The following is a 27,412-nucleotide window of genomic DNA, read 5'->3' as shown; positions in this document are numbered from 1 at the left end:
GCTTTATTTATTTGAGAAAGAGAGAGCACAAACAGGGAGATGGGGAGAGGGAGAAGCAGACTCCCCGATGAACAGGGAGCCCAGTGCAGGACTCAATCCCAGGACCCCTGGATCACGACCTGAGAGCCAAGGCAGACACTTAACCAACAGAACTACCCAGGTGCCCTATGTTTGAAATTTTCTATAATAGAGTTTTTCTTCCTTAAAAAATCTTCCGATAAATTACAGCTCAGAATCTTCTTCTAAAAATAGCTCAACCTCAGGGCGCCTGGGTGGCTCAGTGGGTTAAGCCTCTGCCTTCGGCTCGGGTCAAGATCTCGGTCCTGGGATCGAGCCCCACATTGGGCTCTCTGCTCAGCGGGGAGCCTGCTTCCCCCTCTCTCTGCCTGCCTCTCTGCCTACTTGTGTTCTCTGTCAGTCAAATAAATAAATAAAATCTTTAAAAAAAATAAAAATAGCTCAACCTCTAGGGGCTCTTTTAGAGGCAGTTGTAGAGACTGGAAGAATTCATGCCAATTCCAGCTGGTAGTTTGAGTGCTTTGAAAGGACAGTTGTAATCATTGGCAACCAGCACAGGCTCACTAAGTTGGAGTATACCAAACTAACCTCATTTCATTTTGATTTAAGGGTTAAGGATCTGGGGTGCCTGGGTGGCTCAGTGGGCTAAAGCCTCTGCCTTCAGCTCAGGTCATGATCCCAGGATCCTGGGATCAAGCCCCGCATCAGGCTCTCTGCTCAGCAGGGAGCCTGCTTCCCCCTCTCTCTCTGCCTACTTGTGATCTCTGATAAATAAATAAAATCTTTAAAAAGGGGGGGGCTAAGGATCTGATTTACTGGGGGAATGTAGTAGGCAATATCCCTAGAGTTCAGTAAAATTTTTGGTGGTATCTTATGATAATCACTTGAGGCTCACAGTGGAATGGAAAGACCTGCTTTGTTTTATATCAGTTTAAGGAAGCGCTTCATTCCAGAATTAATAGATTTTGAACTCTCACTCTGTCCCTTTCTAGCTGTTGTATTTGGTCACTACTTCGCCTCTCTGAGCCGTAATTTCTTCATCAGGAAAGGTAATATTTATCTCCAAGTGCTGTTGGGAGGAAAATAAGAACTTATACTATTAGTACCTTAACACAGTACCCGCTACATCCCATTTGTAAGATGAAGAGGAGGGGGAAGTAACAGGAAATAGCTCATAACAAGGGCTGTAACAGTCTACTTTTTATGCAGAACTCTGCAGGCCTGTAATTCCATTATTAAGGTCAGAGGTGAGGCGTCTGGGTGGCTCAGTGGGTTTAGCGTCTACCTTTGGCTCAGGTCATGATCCTGGGGTCCTGGGATCAGCCCTGCAGCATCCCTCTAGGGATGGGATGCTCAGCAGGGCGTCTGTTTGTCCCTCTCCCTCTGACTCTCCCCCTTGCTCAGTCTCACACTCTCTCTTTCGAAGGAATAAATTTTAAAATCTTTAAAAAAAAAAAAAAAGGAAGAGGAGGAGTGGAGGTGGTGGTGGTCAGGGGCAAGTTTCTTGGAAAAATCTGAAACAAAAGCCTGTGTTCTACCATGAGCCTAAGGGAGAATGACTCCAAGAATGGAGATTGCTCACGGCATCTCCTAAAGAGAAACTTTACCTATCACACACCTTCAGTCTCAGAGTCAGTACTTTATGAAATCCTGTACTGATCTTGCTGCCTCTGAAAGTGTTCAAGCGGAGTTGGGAGCTATGTAAAATGCAACTTTCTACACTGGAGGAAGTTCGAACCGTTGAGGTTTGGGATGCATTTTCAATCCTAATGTTCCAAATCTCTGTGATGGATGAGCAAGACCTGAGTGTCTCCGATGAACACCTCTTTTACCTTCCCTGGAGCAGAGCTCCGAAGCTCAGTTCTGGAAGTCTGGCCGCCTGTGACCCTGCCATTTATAGAATAAGTTTCAGGTTTGGGTGGTCTCTTCCAGGGGACGCTGAGTAAAGGAGACAGCAGAAGAGGATTTTGGAGTCACCCTGCGGCTCCAGAGAGGCCGCCAGATGGCGCCCCAGAACAGACTGCAAGATCAACTTCCTTCCTCTTCCCCCAACTCTTCCCGGCAGCGGGGCCCCGCTCGGGGCTGGGGACCCGACGGCTGGGGCCCGCCAGCTTCCCCCTGGGGTTCCCCGGCTTCAGAAGTGGCCAAGCGTTAGGCGCGGCATAAGCCGAGTAGTAGCAGGGACTGTCAGCTGTCTGGGGTAGGCAGGGTGGGTGTCGGAGACCGGAGCCGGGGCCCTTGGCGGGGGGATGGCGCTCGGTCAGCGAATTCAGCCTCGGGCAGGTCCCTCTGCCAGAGCTCGAGCTTTCGCTGACCGTCATCCTACCTCCCCGCTCCCCAGCGGGAGATAATAGTTCCCCTCCAAGGGGCGCGCCCGAGTCGCTCCGGATTGGCTGCACGAGTCCGGAGTTAAACTTTCAGCCAGTGAAAAAGGTCACAGGGCGTGACGCACGGAAACGTCACGGGAATTCCCCCCTCCCGGGGGTGGAAAAGGGGCTTTCCCCGCTGGAGCCCTGGTGGCAGTGGAGCGGTGTCGGGACCCGTCCGAGGTGGGTTGGGCCGGGAGCGAAGCCGGAACCGGAGCCGCCGCCGCGGTAAGTGGCCGGGTCCAGACCCCTGAGTGGCCGGGACACGGGGAAGGGCGGGAGGAGGGCCCTTAACTGACCGACTCCCAGGGCTGGAGAGCGGCTATGCACACACACACACACACACACACACACACAGCACGCACAGTAACAAGACACGGATACCCATCGACGTCCTTGTACAAAAAACCCAAACAACAAAAAAACACCCGGACCCATACGTGCACCTACGCGTATACTAGCGGTCGCACAGCACTGTACATGTACTCAGACTCGCACACACGTACACGCAAACATGCTCACCCGTGCAAGGTGCCTGGACCCATACCCTTCACGCACAAACTCAGATATGCTCACCTGTGTGCTTATATATCAAGACACGCTCAGATACGTCCACACTGAGAAGCTGAAGGACATTCACCTGTGCACAGCCTTGCTCACCGGCACACGCATATTGACACCACACGTACACAACATTCACGCAAGCATAGGAGACGACACGCTATACCTGCGATAGAAACACGCACTAGAGACACACACAGCTATGGGACTGGGGCAGGGGACATGGACACCGCCCCGCAGCAGGGGCGGTGTTGGAATCCAAAGACTGTTGAGATGTTTCGGGGAGCGGGAACAGAAGAGTCCATCCCAAGAAGGAGACACCCTTCTTTCCCCCGCCCCACGGCCCCAGAGTTCGTTCTCGGGTCAGAACCCCGGGGCCCCCCACTGGGAAGAGCCCCCGCCTACAGGCCTTCGGCAAGGAGGCCTTCCTACTGCAGGAATGTCCCCCCAAAAGCCCCCGGGTGAATCAGCCGTGGCCTCCCTCGGGGTAGAAAATCCCAAGGTTGCTCCAGGGAGGGGAAGGGGGCGGGAGGCGGGCCTGGCCCTAGCCTGAAAGCGTCCGCCAGGTTTGAAAGACCCTGCAGTCCCCGGCGCCTGCCCGGATGTGTGGAAGGGGGCCCAACCAGCAGGGGCGCTTCGCTGGGCCTGGTTGCCCCTCTGCCGGCAGACGGGATACTAAGACCTCAGAGGCCGGCTACCACCTCGCGCCCCTCCCGCCTCGGGGGCGTGGCCAGTTGCGTCATTTCCAGGCCCGCCCCCTCCGGCCCCGCCTCCCCCTGGTATTTTCGGGACTTTCCTAAGCTGTTCTAACTTTCCTGCTGCTTCCCGGGCCCAGCCCAGCTCAGCTCCGGATCTCGCTCTCCACCGGATCTCCCCCGCCACACCCGGACGGGTGGCTGGAAGAGATCAGACCCTCCCCCAAATCTGGGTCCCTCTCGCCCCCCCAACTCCTGTCCTGATCTCTCCCCCCGCCCCACTCTCCCCCCACCCCCCACTCAAGGCGGGCGCCTGAAACTCTGGGAAACGGAACCGGGCCGGAGCCACCCGACAGAGCCGGGCCTAGTCCAGAGACATGGAAAGTTGCTACGACCCAGTGAGTCACGCCTCCTGGCTGTAAAGCCGGCCGGCTGCCCCCACGTCTGTCTGTCTGCCCGTCTGTCGGAGTCCCCTCTGCTCCCCTACACCTGTAATGCTCTCTGATTATCTCAACCCACCGGTCAGTCTGTCTGCCTGTCTGCAAACTTCTTCCAGTAGGAGCCTTTTTTATGGGCCTGAGGAGGAAAGGGAGCGGTTACTCAGGGCTGGGAAGTGGAGGGCTCTGGGGTGGCTCAGAATCTGTTGTGACTGCGGTCTCCAAACCAGGCTCTGGATGGCATGATTGAATATGATGACTTCAAATTCGACCCGTCCATTGTGGAGCCCAAGGAGCCAGCCCCAGAGACAGGTAAGTTCCTTATGTTTCCTTGTCTTAGAGGTGGGAGGGAGGAGCATGTGTCCCCTCTTTGGGGATGGGCTCAGAAATCCTGGCTCAGCAAGGCCCCTCTGTCCCCAGCTGATGGCCCTTACCTGGTGATAGTGGAACAGCCTAAGCAGGTGAGTGAACAGAAGGGATGGTGTGGGATGACTTCAGCTTTAGGGACAAGTGGGGTAGCGGTAGTTGGGTGACCATGGGAGGGTCACTGATCACAGAGGCCACTTCAGGTTGGAATGATTGGCTGCTGCTAAGCCCAGTGGTGGTGGGGTTCAGGAGATACTGCCAACTGTCGTGGTCACTGCTGGCTGGGAGTGTGGCTGGCTTGGGGGGAAGGGGGTCTCTCCTGTTCACAATGTCATTCTGCCCCGGGACATTCAGCGAGGCTTCCGATTTCGATATGGCTGTGAAGGCCCCTCCCATGGAGGATTGCCAGGTGCCTCCAGTGAGAAGGGCCGGAAGACTTATCCCACAGTCAAGGTGAGTCAAGGTGGTGCTGGAGGGTGGGCCAATGGACGGTGTGTTCAGGGGCATTACTGACAGCCCTCACCCCTCCCAGATCTGTAACTACGAGGGACCAGCCAAGATTGAGGTGGACCTGGTAACACACAGTGACCCGCCTCGTGCTCATGCCCACAGCCTGGTGGGCAAGCAATGCTCGGAGCTGGGGGTCTGCGCCGTGTCTGTGGGGCCCAAGGACATGACTGCCCAGTAGGTGCTCCCCTCGTTGCCTGCCAGCCCTAGGTCCAAGCCCAATTCTGTGAGCTTAGCATCTGACTAAGGGGGGAGAGAGGCTGGGCCCAGAACCCAAGGCTCCAAGTAAAAACCGGGAAAGCTTCCTGGAGGAAGTAGGGCTGAGTTGAGCCCTGGCATCGGGGAGGGTGCCTCAGGAGGAGAGAACTGCCTGCAAAGCTTCCGACTGCCCCTCCCCCACCCAGATTTAACAACCTGGGCGTTCTGCACGTTACCAAGAAGAACATGATGGAGATCATGATACAAAAACTTCAGAGGCAGCGACTCCGCTCCAGGCCCCAGGGCCTTACTGGTACGGAGGGAGGGGTCGTGGGAGGTGACCGTGGAAGGAGTAGAAGAGGAGGAAGAGGGCAGTGATCACGTGTATGTCCACCATGCCCACTGCCCAGAGGCTGAGCGGCGGGAGCTGGAGCAGGAGGCCAAGGAGCTGAAGAAGGTGATGGACCTGAGCATTGTGAGGCTGCGCTTTTCCGCCTTCCTTCGAGCCAGCGATGGCTCCTTCTCGCTGCCCCTGAAGCCTGTTATTTCCCAGCCCATCCATGACAGCAGTGAGTATCCTGATCATCTGGGGTGCCAGGCTGAGGTGCTAGAGGGAGCATGGGAGCAGTCTCAAGCTGTGGAGTCAGACGGGCCCAGCTTTGAGCTGGCCCCACCACACGTGAGCTGAGGAATCTTGAGCAAGTCATTTCCCGAGTACGGCTTCCATCTTGGGTAAATGAAGATACTAGCAATTCCTGTATCTCTTGTGGGTGTTCAACTAATAATACAAAGCACCTGGCTCCATAAATGGAGCCATGGCTATTATGTCATCTCAAGTAATTGAAATCCCACCGCTACAGAGTCTCCTGGGGCCTCAAACCTGAAGATTTCTCGAATGGACAAGACAGCTGGCTCTGTGCGGGGTGGAGATGAGGTCTACCTGCTTTGTGACAAGGTGCAGAAAGGTGAGGCTGGAGCCCAGGCTGGGAGCTAGGGCCACTGGGTATCAAGATGGGGAGCCGGGGCAGCTCTAGGACAAAAGGCCCTGGAGATTCTAATAGAAGCTATGGCCAAGCTTCAATTTTCCCTATAGATGACATTGAGGTTCGGTTCTACGAAGATGATGAGAACGGATGGCAGGCCTTTGGGGATTTCTCTCCCACAGATGTTCACAAACAGGTACCCTAGGGCCAGGGCCAGGGCGGGGGGGGGGGGGGGGGGGGGGGGGGGGGGGGGTCCTGAACTAGGCCAAGACCTCAATACCCCCTTATGTCCTCCAACCCCCTGCCAGTATGCCATTGTGTTCCGGACACCCCCCTATCACAAGATGAAGATTGAGCGTCCTGTAACCGTGTTCCTACAGCTGAAACGCAAGCGGGGCGGTGATGTGTCCGACTCCAAACAGTTCACCTATTACCCTCTGGTGGAAGGTGGAGCTGGGCTGAGGGGTGGGGGGGAGCCCTGGGCCGGACTGTCCCGGAACTAGATCAGGGGACCCATGAGTCAAGTCAGGAGTGGGGAAGGTCCCAGGAAGAGGTGGTCCTAGGAGACACGGTGAGGGCTTTTGGAGGGAGGGCCAGGACCAAACTCAGGACAGAGCTCTTGAAGCATGGTCCATAAGTTGGGGTTTTAACATCTCTTTTCCCTCTGGCCCCAGACAAGGAGGAGGTGCAGCGGAAACGGAGGAAAGCCTTGCCTACCTTCTCGCAGCCCTTCGGGGGTGGCTCCCACATGGGTGGAGGCTCTGGGGGCTCGGCTGGGGGTTATGGAGGAGCTGGAGGAGGTGAGGGGCTGCTGGTAGCGGGAAGGGGGAGGGAGGAGGGAGGATGGGTAAGGAGAGAAGTTGGGGGGTTAGAAATTGGGAGAGTCCTGGCTGGTGCCTCCTACCCACATCCCGGCCTGTATCCGCAGGTGGCAGCCTCGGCTTTTTCTCCTCCTCCTTGGCCTACAGCCCCTACCCGTCGGGCTCGGCCCCAATGGGCTGCTACCCCGGAGGCGGGGGCGGGCCGCAGATGGCCGCCGAGGCACCCCGCGTGGCTGCTGGGGAGGAAGCAGCGGAGCCGAGCGCGTCCCCCTTGACCCCCCACCGCGAACCGCAGGCCCCGGACCTGCTGCAGCGAGGTACAGCCTCTTGAATCCGGGCGGTCGGGACGCTGCGGGTGGGGACCGAGCCCGTGCCGACGCCCCTGTCGCCCGCAGCCCGGGAGTACAACGCGCGCCTGTTCGGCCTGGCGCAGCGCAGCGCCCGAGCCCTGCTCGACTACGGCGTCACGGCGGACGCGCGCGCCCTGCTGGCAGGACAGCGCCACCTGCTGACGGCTCAGGACGAGAACGGAGACACGTAGGTGGGCGGGCGGCCGGCTGGGCGGCAGACCCAGGTCCCCAGGGCCAGTCAGGGACTTGGAGGGCGAAGGAAGGTTGTGGGGTGCGGGGCGGGGAAGGAAGTTGCAAGGAGCCAGGGCTGTAGAGTCGGATGGACCCGGTTCCAAGTCCGGCCTCGCTATGTACTAGCTGTGCTCAAGGTACTTGTACTGTCCCCACTTCAGTTCTGTTGGCTGTTGAGAGAGCACCATAGTACCGACATACTGCACACGGTGCTCGGAAGGATTAAGTTCGGGGGCAGCGATGGCCCTGGAGACGTTTGAGCTCCACAAGCCCCAGTGACAGATCGTGGAGGCGGTGGGATTTTGAGGGTAGAGGATGCTGAGTGGCTGGGCTCCCTAAGCCGCAGTCTCACTCTCACATTCCTCAGGCCACTGCACCTCGCCATCATCCATGGGCAGACCAGTGTCATCGAGCAAATAGCTCACGTCATCTACCACGCCCGGCATCTCGGTGTTGTCAACCTGACCAATCACCTGCACCAGGTGAGGGGCACCTAGGATGAGGCGGAAGGAGTTGGAAGGCGGGTGGGCCGAGGCTGGGGGTGGACCTGGCTCATTTGGCCTCATCCCCAGACGCCACTGCACCTGGCAGTGATCACCGGGCAGACGAGCGTGGTGAGCTTCCTGCTGCAGGTGGGCGCAGACCCGGCCCTGCTGGACCGGCATGGAGACTCCGCGGTGCACCTGGCTCTGCGGGCGGGGGCCAGTGCCCCCGACCTGCTTCGCACCCTGCTGCACAGTGGGGTTCCCGCCATGCACCAGCTGTTGCACATGCCGGACTTCGAGGGTGAGTTCATCACCTCCTCTGGACTGGGGGCAAAGGTGTGGACCACGGAGGGCGCATGGTGCGTGCCTGGTGTGAATGCGAGGTGTTGATGTCAGCTGGTCAGGGGGCTACGTTGGGGTCGCAGCCGTGGGCTGAGTGTCTGTGTCCCTAGGCCTGTACCCAATACACCTGGCAGTCCATGCCCGAAGCCCCGAATGTCTGGATCTCTTGGTCGACAGTGGGGCTGAAGTGGAGGCTGCAGAAAGGCAGGGGGGCCGAACAGCCCTGCATCTAGCCACGGAGATGGAGGAGCTGGGGTTGGTCACACATCTGGTCACCAAGGTGGGACAGAGGATTGGTGAGGGGGCGGGGCCAAGGGTTGTGGAACCAGGGACAGTGAAGATGCAGGGAAAGGGAGGCCAGACAGTGGATGCTGGGATCAACCACTCCCTTGCATCCCACAGCTCCGTGCCAACGTGAATGCCCGCACCTTTGCCGGAAACACACCCCTACACCTGGCAGCTGGATTGGGATCCCCCACTCTCACCCGCCTCCTCCTGAAGGCTGGTGAGTCTCATCCTTGGGGCCTATGAACAGGGCTGGTGGGGAGGAAAAGGGGTGCCTCCCAGTCCCCCCTTTGCAGTTCTCAATGTGGGCTCCACTTGTACCTCCTCACAACTACCTCCCTCCCCAGGGGCCGATATCCTCGCAGAGAATGAAGAGCCCCTGTGCCCACTGCCTTCGCCCCCAACCTCTGGTAGCGACTCAGATTCTGAGGGACCTGAGAGGGACACCCGAGGCAGCTTCCGGGGCCACACTCCTCTTGACCTCACTCGCAGCACCAAGGTGAGGCTAGCCTAGAACAGGAGGCCCCAGGGAATGGGGTACTTGGTGGGCTTATGGCTGGTGCCTGGACTTGAGGCCTGGGGTGGGAGGTCGTCAAACTGAGGCTGTCTCCCCAGGTGAAGACCTTGCTGCTAAATGCTGCTCAGGATGCCACGGCACCCCCCCTTACCCCGCCCAGCCCTGCAGGTGAGAGCTCTTCCCCTGGGGCAGACTGCAGGCCCCTGCTCACAGAGGTCCCTTCTTTAGAACCTCTAAAGCAGGGCTCCCTTGCTCCCTTCCTGTTGCCACGCACTGCCCTGGTACCAACTGCCTTACCTGTCAGACTCCCTGGAGAGCAAGGTGCCTGCCTGGGCGCGTCTCTGGGCCTGACAGATACAGCTGCATGTGTGTCCCTATCAGGGCCAGAGCCACCACTTGAGGATACAGCCTTACAGAACCTGGAGCATCTGCTAGATGGGCCAGGAGCCCCGGGCAGCTGGGCGGAACTGGCAGAACGGCTGGGGCTGCGCAGTCTGGTGGACACGTACCGGAAGACCGCCTCACCCAGCGGCAGCCTCCTGCGCAGTTACAAGGTCAGCTGGTCCCCACCCCCTGCTCCGAGCCTGGCTTCCTTCCCCTGTCTCAGATCTCAGGGGCTCCCTTGGCCCCGGGGCTCCTGATCCTACATTCCAATCTCCTGCCTCTTCCTTCTCCCCAGCTGGCCGGTGGAGATTTGGCAGGCCTGCTGGGTGCCCTATCTGACATGGGCCTGGAGGAAGGAGTAAGGCTGCTGAGGGGTCCCGAGGCCCGAGAGAAGCTGCCCAGCACAGGTAAAGGGGTCCTACCTGGAACGCAGATCCGGGCCTAGAGGGTGGGAGGCCTAAGACCTTAAACTTTTCCCTGTCGCCTTCCCTGTGCCCACTCGCCTAGCAGAGGTGAAGGAGGACAGTGCATACGGGAGCCAGTCGGTGGAACAGGAGGCAGAGAAGCTGGGCTCACCCCCTGAGCCACCAGGAGGGCTCTGCCATGGGCACCCCCAGCCTCAGGTGCACTGAATTGCTGCCCACCCACCAGCCCCTCCCTGGGCCCCTCTGTACAGCACCCCTGCCTATTCCAGTTCTTATTTAACACCCCGTGCCCACCCCTCAGTTGAGGCAAATAAAGGATTCTCATGGGAAAGGGAGAGGGCACGGCCCCCTCCCTAACTTATGGCAACTCCTGATGTGACTCTCGTCCCTGGAACCAGCTGCCTGCCCCGGCCCCAAGCCAGGTACTGGAGAGAGGAGAAGGAGGCCCAGCCAGCAAGTCCAGAGCAGTTTTAATGGGAGGGGAGGCTGTACAAAGGGCAGGGCCCACTGAAGGAGGGAAAGCAAGGCCATGCTGTCCCCAGACTCTGTAGGGGGCCTAGGCATGGATACCCTTCCTCTGCCTCTGGAAGGAGAGAGGGTGAGCCTCAGGGAGGAAGGAGGGAAAACCAGCTCAGCCCCAACTCCTGGCCTCTATCTGAGCCAGGCCCCAGGATGGAGGGGGATTGCTGGTGTCGGGTGGGGGTGGTCTCAGCAGAAAGCAGAAACGTCAGGCCTCCCCCGCCGCCAAAAAAAAAAAAAAAAAAAAAAAAAGCATCAAAAGTCCAAGGGGCCCTGGCCCCTCCCACCCCAGCCCCCCACCCCGTACGAAAAAGTGCAAAACATTATCACAAAATGGGGGTCTCAGAGGGGCCCCTAACCTAGGCTCCCAAGGCCCAGGCCCTAGCCCTGCCCTGCCCCGGACACCGCGTCCGGCGCGGTCGGGCCCTGGGCCGAGGGGCCCTGGCGGGTGGCCCGAGGCCGGCCCGGGCTCAGGCGGGGCTGTCATGCAGGTGCCCAGTGGGCGCTGACCCCCCACGCTCCTCCCCCTAGCTCAGAGCTTCCACCGCCCACTGCTTGCCCCTGTGCGAGGCTCTGAGCCGGGACCCTGAGCCCTGGGCTGGCTGGAAGGGTTGGCCTGCGGGGAGGGACTGGAGTGAGGTGGGGGGAGGCCATCCTCCGAGCTCCCGGCCTGGGCCAGTGCCGCCTCCACCGCATCCAGCTCTTCACTGCCCGCCTTCAGCTTGACCCGAAGCAGCGCCGCGTACGTGCCATAGCGGGATTTCTGAGGTAGAGGGGCAGGTGCTGTGAGCCTGCTCTCCACCCTCTGCCTGTCTCACCCCCCCATCTGCAGACAAAAGCTAGGAGACAGCAGGTTTCTGTCCACCTCTAGGGCCCCAAAGCCCCCACGGTGACATGATCCCCTGGTAAGCTGGTGATCCTCTGCGGGCACTCTTGCTGCGTCGTGTAACCGCTGATACCTCCTGAGCCTGACTAGAGCTGGGGAAAGCGAGCCCCTGAGCGCTTGGCAGACCCCATCTCACTTCATTACCTAGTGGGTAGAGAATGGCATCCCCTGGCCCAAAGAAGAGGAAACAGGCCCAGAGGGGTTAAGCAACCTGCCCCAGGTCACCCAGCTGGTCCCCCTATCTTAGAGCCCGTGCCCTTAACCATTAGCCTGAGCCTGTATGTGGAACAGAGAAGTCCCAATGGCAGACAAAGGAGCCACAGAGGCACCGGGGCCAGAAGGTTCACCTCAAACTCCAGGTAGGCCTCCTTCTGCCGCTGCTCCTCCGCCTCCTTGCCCCGGGCCTTCCTGCCCAGCTGTGCAGCCCGGTGCTCTCGCAACTCACTTGCCATGGCCTTCAGCTTGGCCTCGTGGGTCCGCACCTGCTCCTCCTAGGGCCGGGGGAGTGTAGTCAGGGTCACTCTAGTACATAGATGCCTTTGTGCATGTTTTTAAAAAAGGTGCCCCATCCTTTGGATGAGCAAAGCACAGTTGTCTAGGTTAATACCTAGGCAAGTGGAATGGAACTGGATTCCAGCCTTCACTCGCCCCCCCATGGCCAGTGTCCCGGTGTGGTGGACATCTACGTAATTGCCTATAGCAGCCCTAAGTGCAGTCGGCTGGGCCTGCCCCACTTCATCCCACTGGGGATGGATAGTGGAGCTGGGGGTACCTGGGAGAGGCGGGTGGCAGCACTGGGCAGCAGAGGGCGGCTGAACTTCCTCTGGGAGCTGACAGCAGCTGGGAAGGGGGGTGCAGAGAACATGGCAGCCACCACATTGATGCGAGTGACCCAGGACTGCATCTGCTCCAGGCTCCTGCGGAGACAACACGGCCACTTAGGACGAGGGCCCAGGACTTGTGTCCTGGGATGCCTGTGCTGGCTCAGGGTGTGGCCTGGGAAGAAGTGAGGCAATCCAGGGACAAGGGAGGGGAGCAAGGTGGAAGTGGGACAGAGGGGTCTGGGATGGGCAGAAGGAGGGCACTCACGGGGCCTGAAAGAGGAAGACCCGCCAGTCTGCTGTGCGCAGGTAGAAGACGTGGGGCCTCTTGCTGTAGTCGCTGGCACGCGTGGCCAGTGCATGGTGGATGCTGATGGCATTCTTTAGCTCTGCCTCTGATAGGGCCTTCCCGGGCTGGTACTCCTCCTGCGGGGGTGCCTGTCTTGTCCTGGCCGTGGTCCCGCCCAGCCTGGCCCAGCCCACCCACACTCCCGAGCCAGCTCAGCCCCATCCCCTTGGGCTGGCCCCGCACCTTCTGCAGGTAGAGGATCATGCCCTTGAGGATCCCGTGGAAGCTCTTCCAGCCCCGCTTGCCCCGAGGTGCTGGGGGAAAGGAAGACAGGTCAGGGGGCCTGAGACAGGCCCCCTCCCCTCCATCCCCCAGACCCGCCCCACCCAGCCACGTACTCTTCCTGCAGTCAGGGTCTGCGTGCACCTTTCGCACCAGGGCCCCATGCTTGTAGACTGCAGCCCCGGGCTCAGGAGTCAGGTCCAGGAAAGGGCTGGAGCCGCTGCCACTGCCCCCGCTGACCCTCTTGATGACCTTGGGGTTGGGGTCGGCCAACTCAGACAGAGAGCGTCTCAGCTCCTCCTCGTCTCTGCAGGTGTGATCACCTCAAAGGGGGCTGGCCTTGCAGCCACAACCCCCGCTCAGTCCTAGCCTCTGCCCCCTCCCCAGGAAAGCACCCCCTTGTCTGTGGAGGGAGTAGGGGAATGGCCCCCCCCCTCACAGGCTGTGGCTACCCTCAACCCGAGGCTCCCCGGAGCCTTGTCTCCCACCTCAGATCAGAACTCCCCAGGGGTAGCTGTGCCCCCCTGCTCAGATGAGGATTCCTCCAAGTAGCATAACTTCTCACTTAGGTTAGAGCTCTCAGGGGTAGGGCCATGACTGTTCCTTCATCTCCATCCTTTCTGTTTCTACACATACACACACACACCAACCCTCACCCCCTTCTTCACTAGGGCAGACACACCTTTGACGCAATGGTCTCAACCACACCCAGCAGCACGCTTTGCTCATAGTTTGTTGGCTAAATGGTGGCAGAAGTAGCTTCCTAGTGGTCACCTAGTACCTCTTGTTCAGCAGGCCTTGCTAGATAATATCTAAAGAATCGAGTTCTACCCTGTCACTCTGCTGATGAAAAACCTGCAGTAGCTCCCTATTGCCTCCCACAAAGAGCCCATGCTCCAACCCCGCCAACGCTGCCTTTTCCTCCTAACACTCTCCAGCCAGCCAGGCCTGCCTCCTCTTGGTCTCCCCACCCCACAGCCCACACTCATTTCAGCCACCACATATTTGCCTCCCAAATGTCAACTTCCCTCTCCCCAAATGCTTCCCCTCCTTCAAGGCTTGCCCCAAGCCCCAGTCTGCACCCCAGTCCTGAGCTCTGCCTCCCCCAAGGCCATCTCTCCTGCAGACTGGGAGCTCCCATGACTGGCCTCTGCAGACAGCAGCAAGTATGAGTGATCTACTGGCTGCCTATATGAGGCTCTCCCCCTCAGACTGGGGGCCCTGAGGCTAAATCTGGACCTCTTCCCTTAGTCTGGACTCCTCTAAGACTTACTCTGAGTTTCTTTCCACTAAGGCTGCCAAGAGTAGACAGTGTGGTCCCTTGTTCTAGGACACTCTGCATCCTCTAGGACCTGAGAGGGGGCTCTACCTCTAGAGATTTCTGCTTTCCCACTTGGCTTGCCAAGGGACCTTCCCTTTTTGTTTCAGTACTCCTCCTCCCAGGCCCGCTGACAGTGGCCACCCACCCCAGCCTAGCTTGTCATAACAACCCAGCTGAAGAAAAGACACAGATCCCCGAGTCCAGGCAGCCATCTCCAAACAAGGCAGTGAGGCTGCCTCAGTGCCTCTCATGGCCTCACCCGCCTCCCCTACCCCACACCCAGCCTGGACTCCCAGAGACTGCCTCAGCACTCCTCTCCGGGCAGCCCCTTCCCCACCCCCCAGCTCCCTCACCACATAGCCCCAGGACTCACATGGCCCACTGCAGCTTTTCATTCTTGATGGAGCTGTACAAGGCCTGGGAAGGGAGGAACAAATCAGGCAGGTATGGGTCACTCATGGGGAAGGTAAACCATGTATCCCAACGCCAAAGCTCAGAGCCTGCCCTCCTAAGTCAGGGTAGGAGACAACAGGGACCAGGGGGTGATGACCAAGAATGGAGGCTCTGAAAACAGAGTATTAGGACACAGTACTATGTCACTTTCGATGCAGGACTCTGGACAAGTATCTATGGGGGAGAACGAACGTAGTAACAGGTGTGTGACGTAGAGCAGGCAGTCGGCACAGGGCACCCAGGCACACGGCCAGCGCACAGGAAATGGCAGTGGCCGTTATTATCTGTGCTGTTGCCACTGTGAGGGGTCATCCCGCCCAGATCCTGAGTGGGAGAAGCACAGTGCTGGAAGGAATAGACAAGAGCATCCCAAGAAACTCTCCTTCCCCCAGTCATGTGCCTTGGCCCATTTCCATAGGCTAAACCCACACAGAACATATGGGGAAACTGAGGCCCAGCAACAGGGATTCACCCCATCACTTCCCTCTCTAGCTATCAGAGAATACATTCTCACGGCTCCTCACCCCGGGGCAAGGTGAGCACTTCCTCCAGCCCAGACAGCCCCAGCAAGTCTAATGCCAGGGTGAGTGAGCCCCCTCCCCACTCACATCCTTCTTGTTACTGGGGACTGAACACTAAAAGGCAGAAGTTACAGCTTCCAAACCCTGAACAGCCCAAGCTCCCTGTCAACTCTGAACCAGTCACTTCTCCTCTGTACAGCTGTCATGGGGGCACTGTTGGGGTCTTGGGGTGGTAGGGTAGAGAATGGGCTCCAGGAGTTAGAGGGGACCCCTCTTCTTGGGAGTGGCCTGCAGCATGGGTCCACTGCAGCACCTCCCACTGTGGGGGCGACTCCACCAGCCTGTCTGTGAGTGGGTGTGTCTCCAGCATGTGCGTGTTGGGCTAAGCGTGTGGCGTGTGATGCTGCCTGCGTGATCTGGGTGCAGTAGTGACGTCGGTGCCTTCCCTGTGATGGGATACAGCCCCCCACCCCACCACCAACATACCACAGTCACTGGCTCTCTCACTGCCCACTGTCACACTCAGCCACAAGGCTAGCCCAGCAGCCCACCTGTGCACCTCCTGTTCAGGGTGGGTACATCCCACAACCTCCACCCCCTACACAGAACAACCCAGCTTTATGCACACACAGCCCTCCCAGCACACTCCCAGCTCAAGCCTGACCGAACCCCCCACACTAAACCTCCACTCTCCAACTCTGGGCCAGGAGGTTGAAGTGGCCACCCAGATCCGACCTGTCTCCAATCCTCCAGTTTATCCCCGGCCCCTGAGAGGACCCCCTTTCGCCCACAACCACGACTTCCTTCCAAAGTCCTAAATCCTGTTGGTGAGCCCCACGTCATGCTCCCAGCCAGAAGACCCAAACCTTTGGTTTGAGATGCCCACCTTAACCCGCCCGTCTCTGCCCTTCCCCCTCCAGTCCATGCCCACTCCTGGCTACCCATGGGCTCTGTCCCCGCTGGGCTCGGCCCCCCTCAGTCCGCCCGATGCCACCTCGGCTCGAGCCCCCTTCGGTGCCTCCCTCACACCGCCCCCTCAGCCACGCCGCCCTCCAACAACCCCCTCGGCCGCCCCCCCCCCCAGCCTGGCGTGGGCCGCGGCCCCAACGCCCTCACCGCCTTCTTCTTCTTGCGGCTCTGCAGGCGGCTGACCACCAGGTCGGTGTACAGCACGGGCTTGAGACTGCGCGAGCGCTGCGGCCAGCCGTAGCACAGGGTCTCCGCGCCGCGGTGGGTGCGCCCGTAGCGCACGGAGCACAGCGAGCGCGAGCGCAGCCGCCCAGCGCTGCTGTGGATGCTGTTGACGCCGATCATGCTGGCCCGCCCGGCGCGCCGCGGCCCCCGGCCATGCCCCCGCCCGCCCTCGGCCCGGACGGCCCGGACGGCCCGCGGACGGCTCCCCCGACAGCCGGCGCGAGCGGCCCGGCCCGGCCCAAGCCCGGCCCGGCTCCCACCGACGCACGGAGCGCACGGCGGCGGCGGCGCTGTCGGCTCTGCGGCTCCGCGCGAGCGGGAGGGGGCCGCCGACGGGGAGGGAGGGCGAGGGTTGGGGGCGGGGACGGCGCAAAATGGAGGCGTCCGACCGCGCAGGGGCTCGCGGCGCGCCGCCGCCATGGGGGCGGGGCCTCAGGGGCCCGCCGGGGCCGGTGACGGGAGGTGCGCGGCGCCGCGGGCGGTGGCGAGGGCGCCGGGAGCCCCCGGGCGCCCCCGGGCCTGCGTCTACGAAGGTGGGCTGACCCTGTAAAGGGTCTGCAGCTACCTCCGGGCTCGTCAGGGTATGGGCGGAGGAGATCGGAACGCGTTCGGTAGGCCCCTTCTCCCCGCCCCGAGCCAGGACAGGCCACGCAGGAGGGGCGGTGCGGAATGGAGGCAGCCCTGGAATTGCAGCCGTCTCAACCAACTCACCCAGCCAAAGACAGCTCAAACGCCCGAGGCTACACCCCAACTCACGTACACACACTCCAGTTTACAGACATACACTCCAACTAGCCAAATCACCAATCCACACTCACCCCCAATTCACAGACACTGCAAATTCAGATGCACACATCAGAATTTAGTCTTTAACTCCTACAACTCCTGCTCATGCGAGAACCAGGGTGGCTCAGTCTGTTAAGCCGCTGCCTTTGGCTTCGGTTGTGATCTCAGGATGTGGGGATCAACCCCCAGAGCCCCACATCAGGGCTCCCTGCTCAGCGGGGAGCCTGCTTCTCCCTGCGCCCATGCCTGCTGCCCCTGCTTGTGTTTGCTGTCCCCTGCCCTTGTCAAATAAGTAAAATCTCTAAAAAACAAACGAAACAATCCCACTCACGGATTCATGTCATAAATCAGAGAGCCAATCTGTAGATATACAACCTAATATACAGAAACACCCAACGTACAGCCCCACATAAACACACTCTAAATCGTAGGCCGTTAAAGCACATACCCCAAGCCAAACCGCCTGATTTGCCAACTCCCTAAAGCATATATATGTAGGTATATATACATATGAATATATATATATGCAACTCAAGCATACACCCCAACTCTTTTGACACTCCAAACTCACAATGAACGCCCCCCACTTGGATAAATCCCCAAATTCAGAAGCCCAGCACACCCCAAGCTCACAGATGGACCCAAGGACACTCCTGTGCAGTCACATGTATGTGATGGCCCAGAGACCCATTTGCCAACCCTAGAGGTTTTAAATGAGTCCAGGTCTCCCTTCATGAAACCAATGGAGCAGGGAAAGGAGTGAACGTGCAGGGCCAGCCAGGACAGCCTCTCCTCCTCCCATGCATACCAGTCCTTGTAGGATAAATCCCTCAAGGGCTGGCATGTAGGAGCAGGGGCTGGCGACGAGGGAGTCAGAAAAGAAGTGTTTAGTCCCAGCTTGAATATAACTGGCTCTGAGACCTTGGAAAAGCCTTTGGCAACCTCTTGGGCCCTCTATCTCCAGCTCCCTCCAGCACAGCAGTACCTGCCCCGGGGGGGGGGGGGGGGGGGGGGGCTTTGTGGCCATATATCCTGGGGCAAGGGGTGGAGGGGCTGGAGGCAAACAGTGAAACTGAGTGTCCCCATCCCCATGCTGAGACCCCTCCCATGCTCAGAGAACCCTGGAGGAGGGGACCCTAAGGAAAATGCAAGGTCCCAGGCCCCCTCATCACGGGTTTTCAAGAGCTGTCTCCCCTACCCCGCTGCGAATGGCCAAGACTGCACGCAAGTGCGCATGTTCCAGGGGAGCCTGCCGCGTGGGGGTTGGGGGAGGGGGCAGTCCCCAAGCTGAGTCACGGGAAAGCCCAGGCTTCAGCAGCAGGAGCTGGGGGCCCGCAAGCCCCTCACCTCATCAACCTCCACGCTGACAGGTCCCCATCCCTCCCTCCAGCAACCTCTACCCTGTCCCATCCCCCTTTGTGTCTCCCCCCCCCCCCCCCTCCCCCAACCTTGAGCAGCTCCCTGGGGAAGTCTCCGCCTTCATTGAGGCCCTCCAGGTTTCCGATGAAGTCTCCGCAGGTCATGCGCTTCCCAATGTTCTAAGTGAGGGCATAGAGGCCTGTGAGGGGGACCGTGGGCCCCAGACCTTGAAGTCTCTGGACGCGGTCTGTTTTCTGGGCTCCCTTCCGCTAGCCCCTCACTCACATGGCCGTGGAGATCGGTGTTGAGTAGCATGAGGGCGCAGGTCAGCGTGTGCGCACCGTCTACGGGAGAGTCGACATTTAGCCTCAGCCACTTCCCACGGATCCTTCCCACAGCTATCTTCCCCAGCCTTCCAGTTTATCTCCTGCCCTCTTTAGCCCATAATCACACTTTTGTAAACCCTGAACCCCACAGTGAACCCCACCTCCTCCTGCCAAAGCCCTTTCTTCTCCAGCAGATTCCCTAAAAGGGACCTTCTCCCCAGCACCCCCATGCCTCTGCGAGTGTGCAGGGCACACAAGCCAGTGGGACCCCTCAGCGTTATACTGCCCCGTGCCGCCAAATCACATTGTATGTGGACAGTTCCACATTCATGAAGCCACATCACCACTGCACACACGCATGCTCACGTGCCTGCAAGCTTGTGTGGGCATTCACTCCAACATACACACACTCACGCTCACATGCCTGCAAGCTTGTGTGGGCATTCACTCCAACATACACACACTCACGCTCCTACACACACACACTGTGCCCATCTGCCTTGGTGACCCTCTGGGAGAGCCCTGCCCTCTGCCTTCCTCACCCTCTGAGGACAGGGCTCCGGGATTGCACTGGAAGTATCTCTGGGAGAAGTGGGCCAGCACGCGCTCCCGTTCTTGGGTCTCACCCATTAATGCCAGCTCCTTCAGAAACACCCTGGGGAGGGGGGAAGAGGGAGCATGTCACCCCTACCCAAGGTCCCCTAATCAGGCAGCCCCATCTTTTGGCCATGCCCAGCCAGCCTGGGAAGTATGACATCAGGGCAGCTTGGAAGAGAGGCCCAGGGGCACAGAGGAGGTACAATGGAGGCCCTGCACACCAGGCCTGGAGAGTGGGGGGCTGCCCTCAAAAGGCTTAACACCCACCTGAGAGCTTGGTCCAGAGTCATGCCCGTGAAGACAAAGAACTTGAGGTACTCGCCAGCCACAAGTTTGCTGAAGTCATTGCTGTGGGCAGGGCAGATAGACAGGTGGCGTCTCAAGGGAAAGGGTCAAGGGGCCAAGTGGGGTTACCTACAGACTTGGGGCCATTAGATAGAAAGGATGAGGAGGTGCTGCCCACAGGATGCATTCCCCCCTGCCCCATGCTCACTCCCAACCAGTGACTTTACTTCTTGCCCAGATGCCGGGCCACGTCGGCCTTCCTGAAGCCGTCTAGTCGGTACAGCCTCTTAGCTAGGCGCTGCGCGGCCTCCAGGTCTGCTTTTTGCCCATTGGACAAGGTGTCTGTGCTTCCCAGGGCCAGCCGCTCCGTGCTGTCCAGCTCTGAGTCCGAGTCAGACACCAGCTGGCTCAGTGGTGGCTCACTGCCGGGGTAGAACACCAGCTCAGAGGTGGGGCAGTCCCTCTGGGGCCATTCAGATCCTTTCTCTGCCTCCAAACCCAGAAGGCAGAGAGGGGCAGTTGGAGACACGGGGAAGACAGTTTTCTCTCCTCCGGAGAAGGACACTGTACAGGTTCCCTCTATCAGCTGATTCCATCTTTACCATCTCTCTGTAGAAGTCCTACATCAAATTTAACTCCTATTCATCCTTCTGCTGTGGGAATTTTGTCTGCTTCTCCAAAGCTCCCTATGGAGTTCGCTGTTAGGCACAGATTTCCCATCTCCACTTTGGCCCTACTGAGAACATAGTCCTCTATCTCTGAGGATATGGGCAAAGGTGGGATACAGACAGGAACAGTGGAGGGTCAAACAAGGATTTGAGGGCAGCAAAGACACCTTCCCACTCCTACGTCTCTCTTCTTCTGCCCTATCAAAAGGCAGAGGAGCTTCCTCCTTGGTTCTTCTCTTCTACCCACAAAGAGGCTCTGGTGTAGAGGGGAATGGGGGTCAACGTGCACCCCATTCATCCCGTCTCCTCCTCCCCTTCCCTTCCCGCCATCCCAGCTGCTCTACTAGCAAAGCCACCTGTCACCCCAGAGACAGAGGCCGGAAACTCCTGGTTGCTAGGCAACCCTGTCTCCCTGGCCACCCCCTCCTGTTGCCATGGCTTCCGTGGCTGAGAGGGTAGCTGGCAGAGGGAGAGCAGAAAGGTTAGACTGGTGAAAGGACTTCCTGGAGAAGGGTGAGAGGCTCCTGACTGGAGAGGGGAGGCGATAGGGGAGGGAGGCAAAGGGACAGGCCGTTGGCTGCCTCTTTGTGAGAAGCCTCCAGGCTGGGTGGGGTAAGGTCACAAGAATTTCAAGCATGTTAGAGGCTCCACCAGGGGAAGGAAGGGCCTTCCTAGAAAGAAAGGAGGGTGTTCTTGCGGACTCTTCAATTCTGAATCACGGTTTTTCAAGTCACTGTATCTGAGACCAAGGGAGCCCCTCCCTTGGAAGTAGTCCTTCAAATAGAAAAACAGATGTCTGCATCCCCTTGCTACTCTATCAGGGGTCAAGAACCTAAACTGCATCTTTGCACTCTCAGGCTCTTTCCCTTGGAGCAGCTCAGCTCTGAAGAACCAAAGGAATCACTCACCTGCCCAGGGGTGCTGCCCCCAGCCCAAAGCTGTCCTCTGAGCGGCAGGGACTAGCAGGCTCCCTCCCTGGGTCCTGCTTGGCTCCAGCCTCTGCTTCCTCTTCCTCCCCTCTCTGTGTCCAAGGCCCATCAGCGGCGGAGCTGGTACCAGAATCTGGCTCAAGAGGTGCAAGTGGGGCGGGAGCAGGCGGGTCAGGCCGGGGGGCAGGGGGCTGGGGAGGCAGCTCAAAGGTGAAGAAGGGGCTCTGGGTTGGGCCTGGTGAGGCCAGGGCCTCCAGTGAGGCAAGGCTGGTGTAGGAGGTGCCCTTGGCTCGGTGTGACTCCAAGATGGCTTCAAACACGCAACTGAAAGAGTCAGGCCCGTCAGCCGAGGGGCTGGTCCCAGGTAGAAAGGGCACAGGCGACTTGAGAGGCCCAGGATGAGGCATCCGGGTGCCTGGCCTGCAGGGGCAGGGAGAGTCTCTGATCAGCGGCCAAAAGGACAGCTCTTGGGTGGCATTCATTGAATTCTCATACGAAGGGGATTATCACATCCTTTTCATAGGCCCCCAGCCCTCTAAAAAAGCCACCTGGGTAGGGAATCCCCACTATGGGTTCACCAAGCTACTCAGTGCCCCTGAGGCACCCCAGCCTTACCCGTCCCCAGCACCCAATCCCTTCCTTCTCTTCCTCCCTGCTAATCTCCCTTTCTCCTCCTTCTCCCTGATCCTCTCCCCTCCTGCCATCCCATTTCTATTTCTGGCAACATCTTAGGAGAAGAAGACGAGGCTCCAAGCTGCAGTGGGGTGTGAGACAGAGAGGAGAGCCCCCACACTCCCCACTCTCCTGCCAGGATCTAGGATCTGTATTGATGCTCCCACGCCCCCCCAGGCTTGATTCTGGCCCCTGACCTCTCACTCTACCTCTTGTTCTTCCTCCTCTGTCCTGGCTGCTCCCTACCCTATGGGCTCTTGCCGACATACACCGACCCGCCACATCCCCAGCATTCTGGCAGGCTGGGGCCTCTGTTGAGAATCTCCTGCTACTAGCTTGGCCCTGACCCTCCCAGGCCCACCCTCATCTCCATTCCCGTTCCTCTGATCCCAGCTCTGCCCCCGGCCAGCTCTGAGGAGCAAGCCATGTCCCTTTCCCACTCCCGCACTCACCGGGCCCCCTCTGAGGCCTCAAACACCTCGTCGTCCACTTCCTCTTCCCCACCTGCCTCATCCTCGTCCTCCTCATTTCCACTGCCCAGGCTGGGACAAGGGCCAAGGCATGGACTGGGACGTGGGGCAGGTGGGCGGGCAGTGCTGTGTGGGCCCTCAGAGCTAGGCTGACTCTCGATGGCCGAGTCAGCCTCCTCCCGCTCAGCCAGCACCTCATCGATGTCCGTCTCGCGGTAGCACCTCAGGGGCACCGTGTCCAGGTCCGTCTCGGAGTACTTGGCTGCTCGTCCCACAGCCACCCCAGAGCCCTGCCCAGAGCCCACCCCAAGTAGAGATGGGGGGGCCTGCTCTGGGGGCTTAGCACCTGCAGTATGCATAAGCATCCTGGTCAAGAGGGTATCCTGGTCAGCTCCCTGTCTAGATTCTGGCCTAGGAAGGAGCTCTTTCCCGCTGCCTCATATCAGCAGGAAGTTCCTTCACTACCTAGCCACCATTCTTCCTGCGACAAACTCAGCTGTTCCTGGTGCCAGTGAAGCTCATTTCAAATCAAGTTCTTGTCAAATAACTTTTAGAGGCCTGAAGGAGAGCAGCTTCTTTCCTACTTCATGGAATGACCCTTGATATCCTGCCATCCCTTCTCTCCACAATCTAGCTTCCTCCAGGGGCCCAACCCAGCCAGGATCCCCAGACCCTCCCTCATAACACAGATGGAAAGTTGGAGGCCTGGAGAGGCATTAGCCAACTCCTGAGCCCAGGAAAGGACTGGGGGGAGGTTTAAAGGAAGTCTCCCTATCATGCCTCTGCTGCTGTGGAGATGGCCCTGCCCGGTTCCCCTGGTCTTACCCAGGATCTTACCTGAGCCTGGGGGGTCCAGGGAGCCATAGAAGAATTCCCATTTGGCTCGAGCAATTTTCTGGGCATGAGAGGAGACTTCCCGGGGGGAGGACCAGGTGTCTCCCTAAGCCAAGGAGGAAGAGATAGACACGACCACCCGATAACACCACATGACCAAGACACAAGAACATAGGATAGAAACACAGAAAGAAAAACACACAGGGACACATAAAGAGGTGCCGAGGCACAGGGACAAACATGGAGGGCAAGAAAGAGACTGATTTAGGACAGATGGAAGAATTCACAGTGAACAGCTGATGGGCCCCCAAACTGCCAAGGGGCCAAACCTTCCTTGCCTCTTTGCTGAGTCCCTGGGGTTCCAGGGAGTCCAAAGGAGGTCACATACCTGGTTCAGGAGTCCAGTGTCAGCAGGTCCTAGGAATAGCTTGGCCAGGTGCTCAGAGGGTCCCCCCAGCCCATTGGGGAGAGAGGAGTAAAGGCCATCTGCTCCAACCTGAGGTTGGGCTGGTGGCCCATGGATAAGGCCCTGGCTGCCAGGCAGAGCTGAGCCTCCTCCGGCAGGGAGTGGGTCTGATGTGGAGGCCTCTAGCCGCAACTTCCGGTTGGAGCCAGGCCCAAGGGCTGGGGTGGGCCTGGGAGGAGAGACCCCACCCAGGTCCCAGCTCCGACTCAAGCCTCCAGGAGCCGGTAGCCCATTTAGTGGCCTCACGCTGGCCTTCTCCACAAAGCGGAATATGACCACAGAGCTCCGCGCCCCCGGAGGGGGCTGCCCAGTGGGTGAAGAGGGTGCCCAGGGTGAAGGAGCAACACGGGGGGAGGGAGGGCCACGCAGGGGTGTACAGGGTGCTGTCACACGTCCCAGTTCCCGGCCCCGGGGACCTGGACCTGCCACCCGCCGTAGCAGGGAGCCCGTGCTGCCATACATGCTGGCTGGGGGGCTTTGTGGTACTGGGCCTTCGGGGAGCCAGCGGCGTGGGCATCGTGGTGGGGAGATGGCACAGTCGCCCTCTGAGCAGAAGCGCATGGCACCCTGGGCCATGCTGGGGCCGGGGGTCAGGCTGGGGGGGCAGGGATGGCGAGGCCAGGCGGGGAGTGAGGGGGCAGCATGCTCTTCGGACAGGCCTGCAAGAGAGGAAGGGGGAGCAGGGGTGAGCTGCAAGGAAGGTGGATTGGCAGGAGAGCAGAGACAGGGAGGGGAAAGTGGGATGGGCCATCTGAGAGCCAGGGGCCTGGCCTGTCCTGGGAATATGGTATTATTGATCCCACCCCTAGAAGTGATCAGGCCTCCTACTTGGGCCACTTCCATGGAGGCCTGAGGAAAAAAAAAAATTGTATCCCCAATAGGCCCCTGACTCCTTTCCTTCTGTCTGAGGGCCCTGAGAATCACCCTGGGAGGAGAAAGGAAGCTATTTCAGAAGTTGAGTGAGCTCAGAGTCCCTGTGGTATGTTGGAGCTACTTCTAGTAGAGGAGGGGGAAGGCTGGTACCCCACCCTCTGGACGAGGAGTGTCAGCCAGTCATAACCATCTTACAGCGTTGGGTCCTCACAGTCTCTCTTACAGAGGCCCCTCACTGAGAGAGAACTCAGGCCTCTTAGAAGGAAAGCCAGGAAGATGGGGGTGTGTGTGTGTTATATAGGGACTATGAGGGGCTGAGAGGCATATGGTGAAGGGAAGAACTAAGGCCCCTACTCCTAATACTGAATGGGAAAGGGACATTCTTGTTTTTCATACAGGTACACAGACACACACACACACACACACACGGACAAATAATGTCAGTACACACTTAAACATATTCATATTCATAGGCAATACCTCCTGCACACACAGACCCAGGCACACACACATACACACCCAAAGACACACCCTCATACACTCACAGTCATAGCAAATATGTGTGTAATGGAAAGGCACATGCTTATTTTACACACATACACACACTGTCATTAAACAAGAACACACAAAGAGACACCCAAATATACACACAGGGCCTCATTCTCCAAAGCACACAGACACAGGCGCATCAGACACTGAGACCTACTAGTCACAATCACAAACACAGATGCACCCTCACACACATACTTAAGCAAGAACACACACCCTCTCCCCCAACCCCCACCAGTCACCTGTCTCTGGGTGGGAAGGCTGTGCCAGACCCTGTCCCTCCTTCCCTCTTAAGGGAATGACAGATCTTGTCCAGCCCTTAAAGCGGTAAAGGGGCCTCTGGTGGCAATGCAGGGTAGGGGCAGAGGTCAGGAGCAGCAACCCTGTCAGGCAGGTTTCTGAAGCTCAGTGTGGGCCCAGGGCATCCCAGTGCAGCTCCGACTGGAGCTGCCTCAGTACTCACCGCTGCTCGCCGGGAGCTGGGGCCGAGGAGAGGCGGGGAAGAGGCTGGGCCCAGCTCAGCTGTGAAGGCAGCGCGGCTCCCGCTTGCTCCCGCTTGCTCCAGGCCCGCCTGCCTCTCAGTCCCTCCTCCTCCCCCCTACGCGCGGCTCAGGCAGAGCTAATCCCCCCCCGCCGACCCCCCTCCCCGCCCTTTCCCGGAGCCCTGAGCCCCGGAGGCAGGCCCCCCTTCTCGACGCTAGGTCCCCGCTGGGCTATCCCGCCAACCTGAGACCCGCCCCTGACGAGGGGGAGGATGTATGGAACCCCCGGTTCTGTTCCCAAGACCCTCACGTGCCCCACCCCAATCGTGTCTTGGTCCCTTTCCTCCACCGCCCCCTGAGCCACACGCCAGACCCAGCTGCACTCGCGTGTCCCGCTCCAGACCCCACGCGTGTCCCTAGGAGGTTGCCACATGACCTGTTACATGCCACACGCGCTCCCGCCCCCACGAGCACGCGGCCGCGCCAAGCACACCAGTATGGGTGTAGACCGGACCCGCCCCCTAAATCCAGGAGACCGTCAACTTAAGGAAGAGAGATCTAGGAAACACTTCCTCAAGCCCTAAGGGGTTTTGCGTTTCGGACCCAGGAGACCCAACCCTGACCACTCGCCCAGGATGCAGCAGGAGGGATGTTAGTCAGACTTTAGAAAGAACTTCCTTGCTGCCTGAGTTAGGTGTCCTGCCTATCTGAGGGTAAAAGGTTAGACGGGATGATGCTGGGAGTGGAGGAAGTGGGGAGCAGTCAACCCTTGTGCCCTTGGCCAAGGTAGAAGGGGGCCCAGCTATTTTAGGAAAGCACTGCCAGAGTTACTATGGCAACTGCTCTCCTTGGGAACGCCAGGGCATGCAGGTGGTGACCTCGTAAGGAAGAAGGGGTCTGTCCGGGCAGTCAAAGGGCGCGAGGACGTGCGCGACAGGGGCGCGCGGGGCTCACCGCGGGGAGGGGCGGCGCGGGCTCCGCGTGGTGCTGAAGGGGACAGCGCCAGATTTGTCGCACTGCGCAGGCGCAGAGACGCGAACAAAGCAGGGAGGAGGAGGAGGCGCGCGTCCCGAGGTGGTGCGCGCCTACAAGGCTCAACCTTAGCGGAGGTCGGTCCTCCCATCTACCCCCTCCCTAAGCAGGCTAAGGAAAAGGAAGCAAGTCCCTCACCCAAGTTAACCCTCTTTGGTCCTTCCCCGCTGCTGGCTTCTCCCTTCTTGCTGCATTGGGGGGTGGGAGAGGGTTGAAGGGATTCTGGGAAAACTAGGATGCCTGAATTCCCCATCGCGACTTGCTTGACCCGGGACAAGGCGCGTCCCCTCCAGGGCCTCGGTTCCATCTTTAAAATGGAGTAACAGCACAGAGCTGCTCACCTTGCAGAAGTGCCCGAAGCCCTGATGAAATAATGGATGGGAAGCAGTTTTCGTTATGCAGAGGGAGATGAAGCGGCTGCACGAAGGGAGAGCGCAGCCCTGCTAGGAGGCAGCTCTCGGCGACAGCAGTAGCCCTCAGCGTCCTTCACACCCTCCCCACCAATGGATGATGGGGAAAGCACTGCTCCCGCTCCGGGGGTTCCCCGGAGGGGACCCTGGAACCAGGAACTGCGGACGGGGTGAGACGGCGGCCCAAAGTCTGAGCCTAAAGTTCTGGGACATCACTGCCCCAGGGCGGGTCGAGCCCCAAACCCTACCACTAAATCTCCAGGTCAACCGAGAAGGGGTACTCTTGGTGGGCTGAGCTGATCACTCATTCTTCTCAGGACTCTAGACCTCCTGGGGAAAAGATAGGGACCCAGCTGGAGAGATAATCCTTCTTAGCGCCCCCTATGTCTCTCCCCTGGAGGTGCAAATCCATTCCAA

General features: G+C 59.2%; 2 protein-coding genes across 8 annotated transcripts; one reads left to right on the top strand and one right to left on the bottom strand.

Annotated features, from left to right (window-relative positions):
• The first annotated feature begins 4,017 nt into the window (after window positions 1–4,017).
• Window positions 4,018–10,338, top strand: NFKB2 (nuclear factor kappa B subunit 2). The gene is made up of 22 exons (XM_032881412.1): window positions 4,018–4,038; window positions 4,308–4,389; window positions 4,498–4,538; window positions 4,798–4,896; window positions 4,976–5,127; window positions 5,355–5,461; window positions 5,559–5,717; window positions 6,009–6,113; window positions 6,242–6,327; window positions 6,440–6,578; window positions 6,806–6,932; window positions 7,058–7,269; window positions 7,348–7,489; window positions 7,901–8,015; window positions 8,106–8,319; window positions 8,471–8,640; window positions 8,763–8,865; window positions 8,993–9,144; window positions 9,261–9,330; window positions 9,544–9,716; window positions 9,842–9,953; window positions 10,057–10,338. Exons 1-22 carry the CDS (start codon window positions 4,018–4,020, stop codon window positions 10,176–10,178), a joined length of 2,703 nt encoding a protein of 900 aa, XP_032737303.1. The 3' UTR covers window positions 10,179–10,338.
• An 86-nt stretch (window positions 10,339–10,424) lies between these two features.
• On the bottom strand, window positions 10,425–27,378 carry PSD (pleckstrin and Sec7 domain containing). Of its 7 annotated transcripts, none has more exons than XM_032881377.1 (18): window positions 26,927–27,378; window positions 25,535–25,593; window positions 23,572–24,308; window positions 23,187–23,289; window positions 22,332–22,695; window positions 21,187–21,627; window positions 19,838–20,032; window positions 19,593–19,673; window positions 19,271–19,383; window positions 18,688–18,746; window positions 18,492–18,581; window positions 14,463–14,506; window positions 12,885–13,075; window positions 12,730–12,800; window positions 12,466–12,623; window positions 12,149–12,293; window positions 11,724–11,867; window positions 10,425–11,253 (listed from the first exon to the last, which is right to left on the bottom strand). In XM_032881377.1, the coding sequence occupies exons 3-18, from the start codon at window positions 24,223–24,225 to the stop codon at window positions 11,023–11,025; spliced, it is 3,084 nt and encodes a 1,027-aa protein (XP_032737268.1). In that variant the 5' UTR covers window positions 24,226–24,308; window positions 25,535–25,593; window positions 26,927–27,378; the 3' UTR covers window positions 10,425–11,022. The 7 variants fall into 7 exon arrangements, 6 of the variants coding, with proteins under 6 accessions (XP_032737268.1, XP_032737276.1, XP_032737259.1 ...); XM_032881385.1 differs by lacking the exon at window positions 26,927–27,378 and adding an exon at window positions 26,508–26,541; XM_032881368.1 differs by lacking the exon at window positions 25,535–25,593.
• Between the last annotated feature and the right edge of the window lie 34 nt (window positions 27,379–27,412).

The sequence above is a fragment of the Lontra canadensis genome, unplaced genomic scaffold, assembly GCF_010015895.1.
Source record: "Lontra canadensis isolate GAN:19392208 unplaced genomic scaffold, GSC_riverotter_1.0 scaffold3, whole genome shotgun sequence".
Taxonomy (NCBI): domain Eukaryota; kingdom Metazoa; phylum Chordata; class Mammalia; order Carnivora; family Mustelidae; genus Lontra; species Lontra canadensis.
This window is presented reverse-complemented; position numbering and strand designations above follow the sequence as displayed.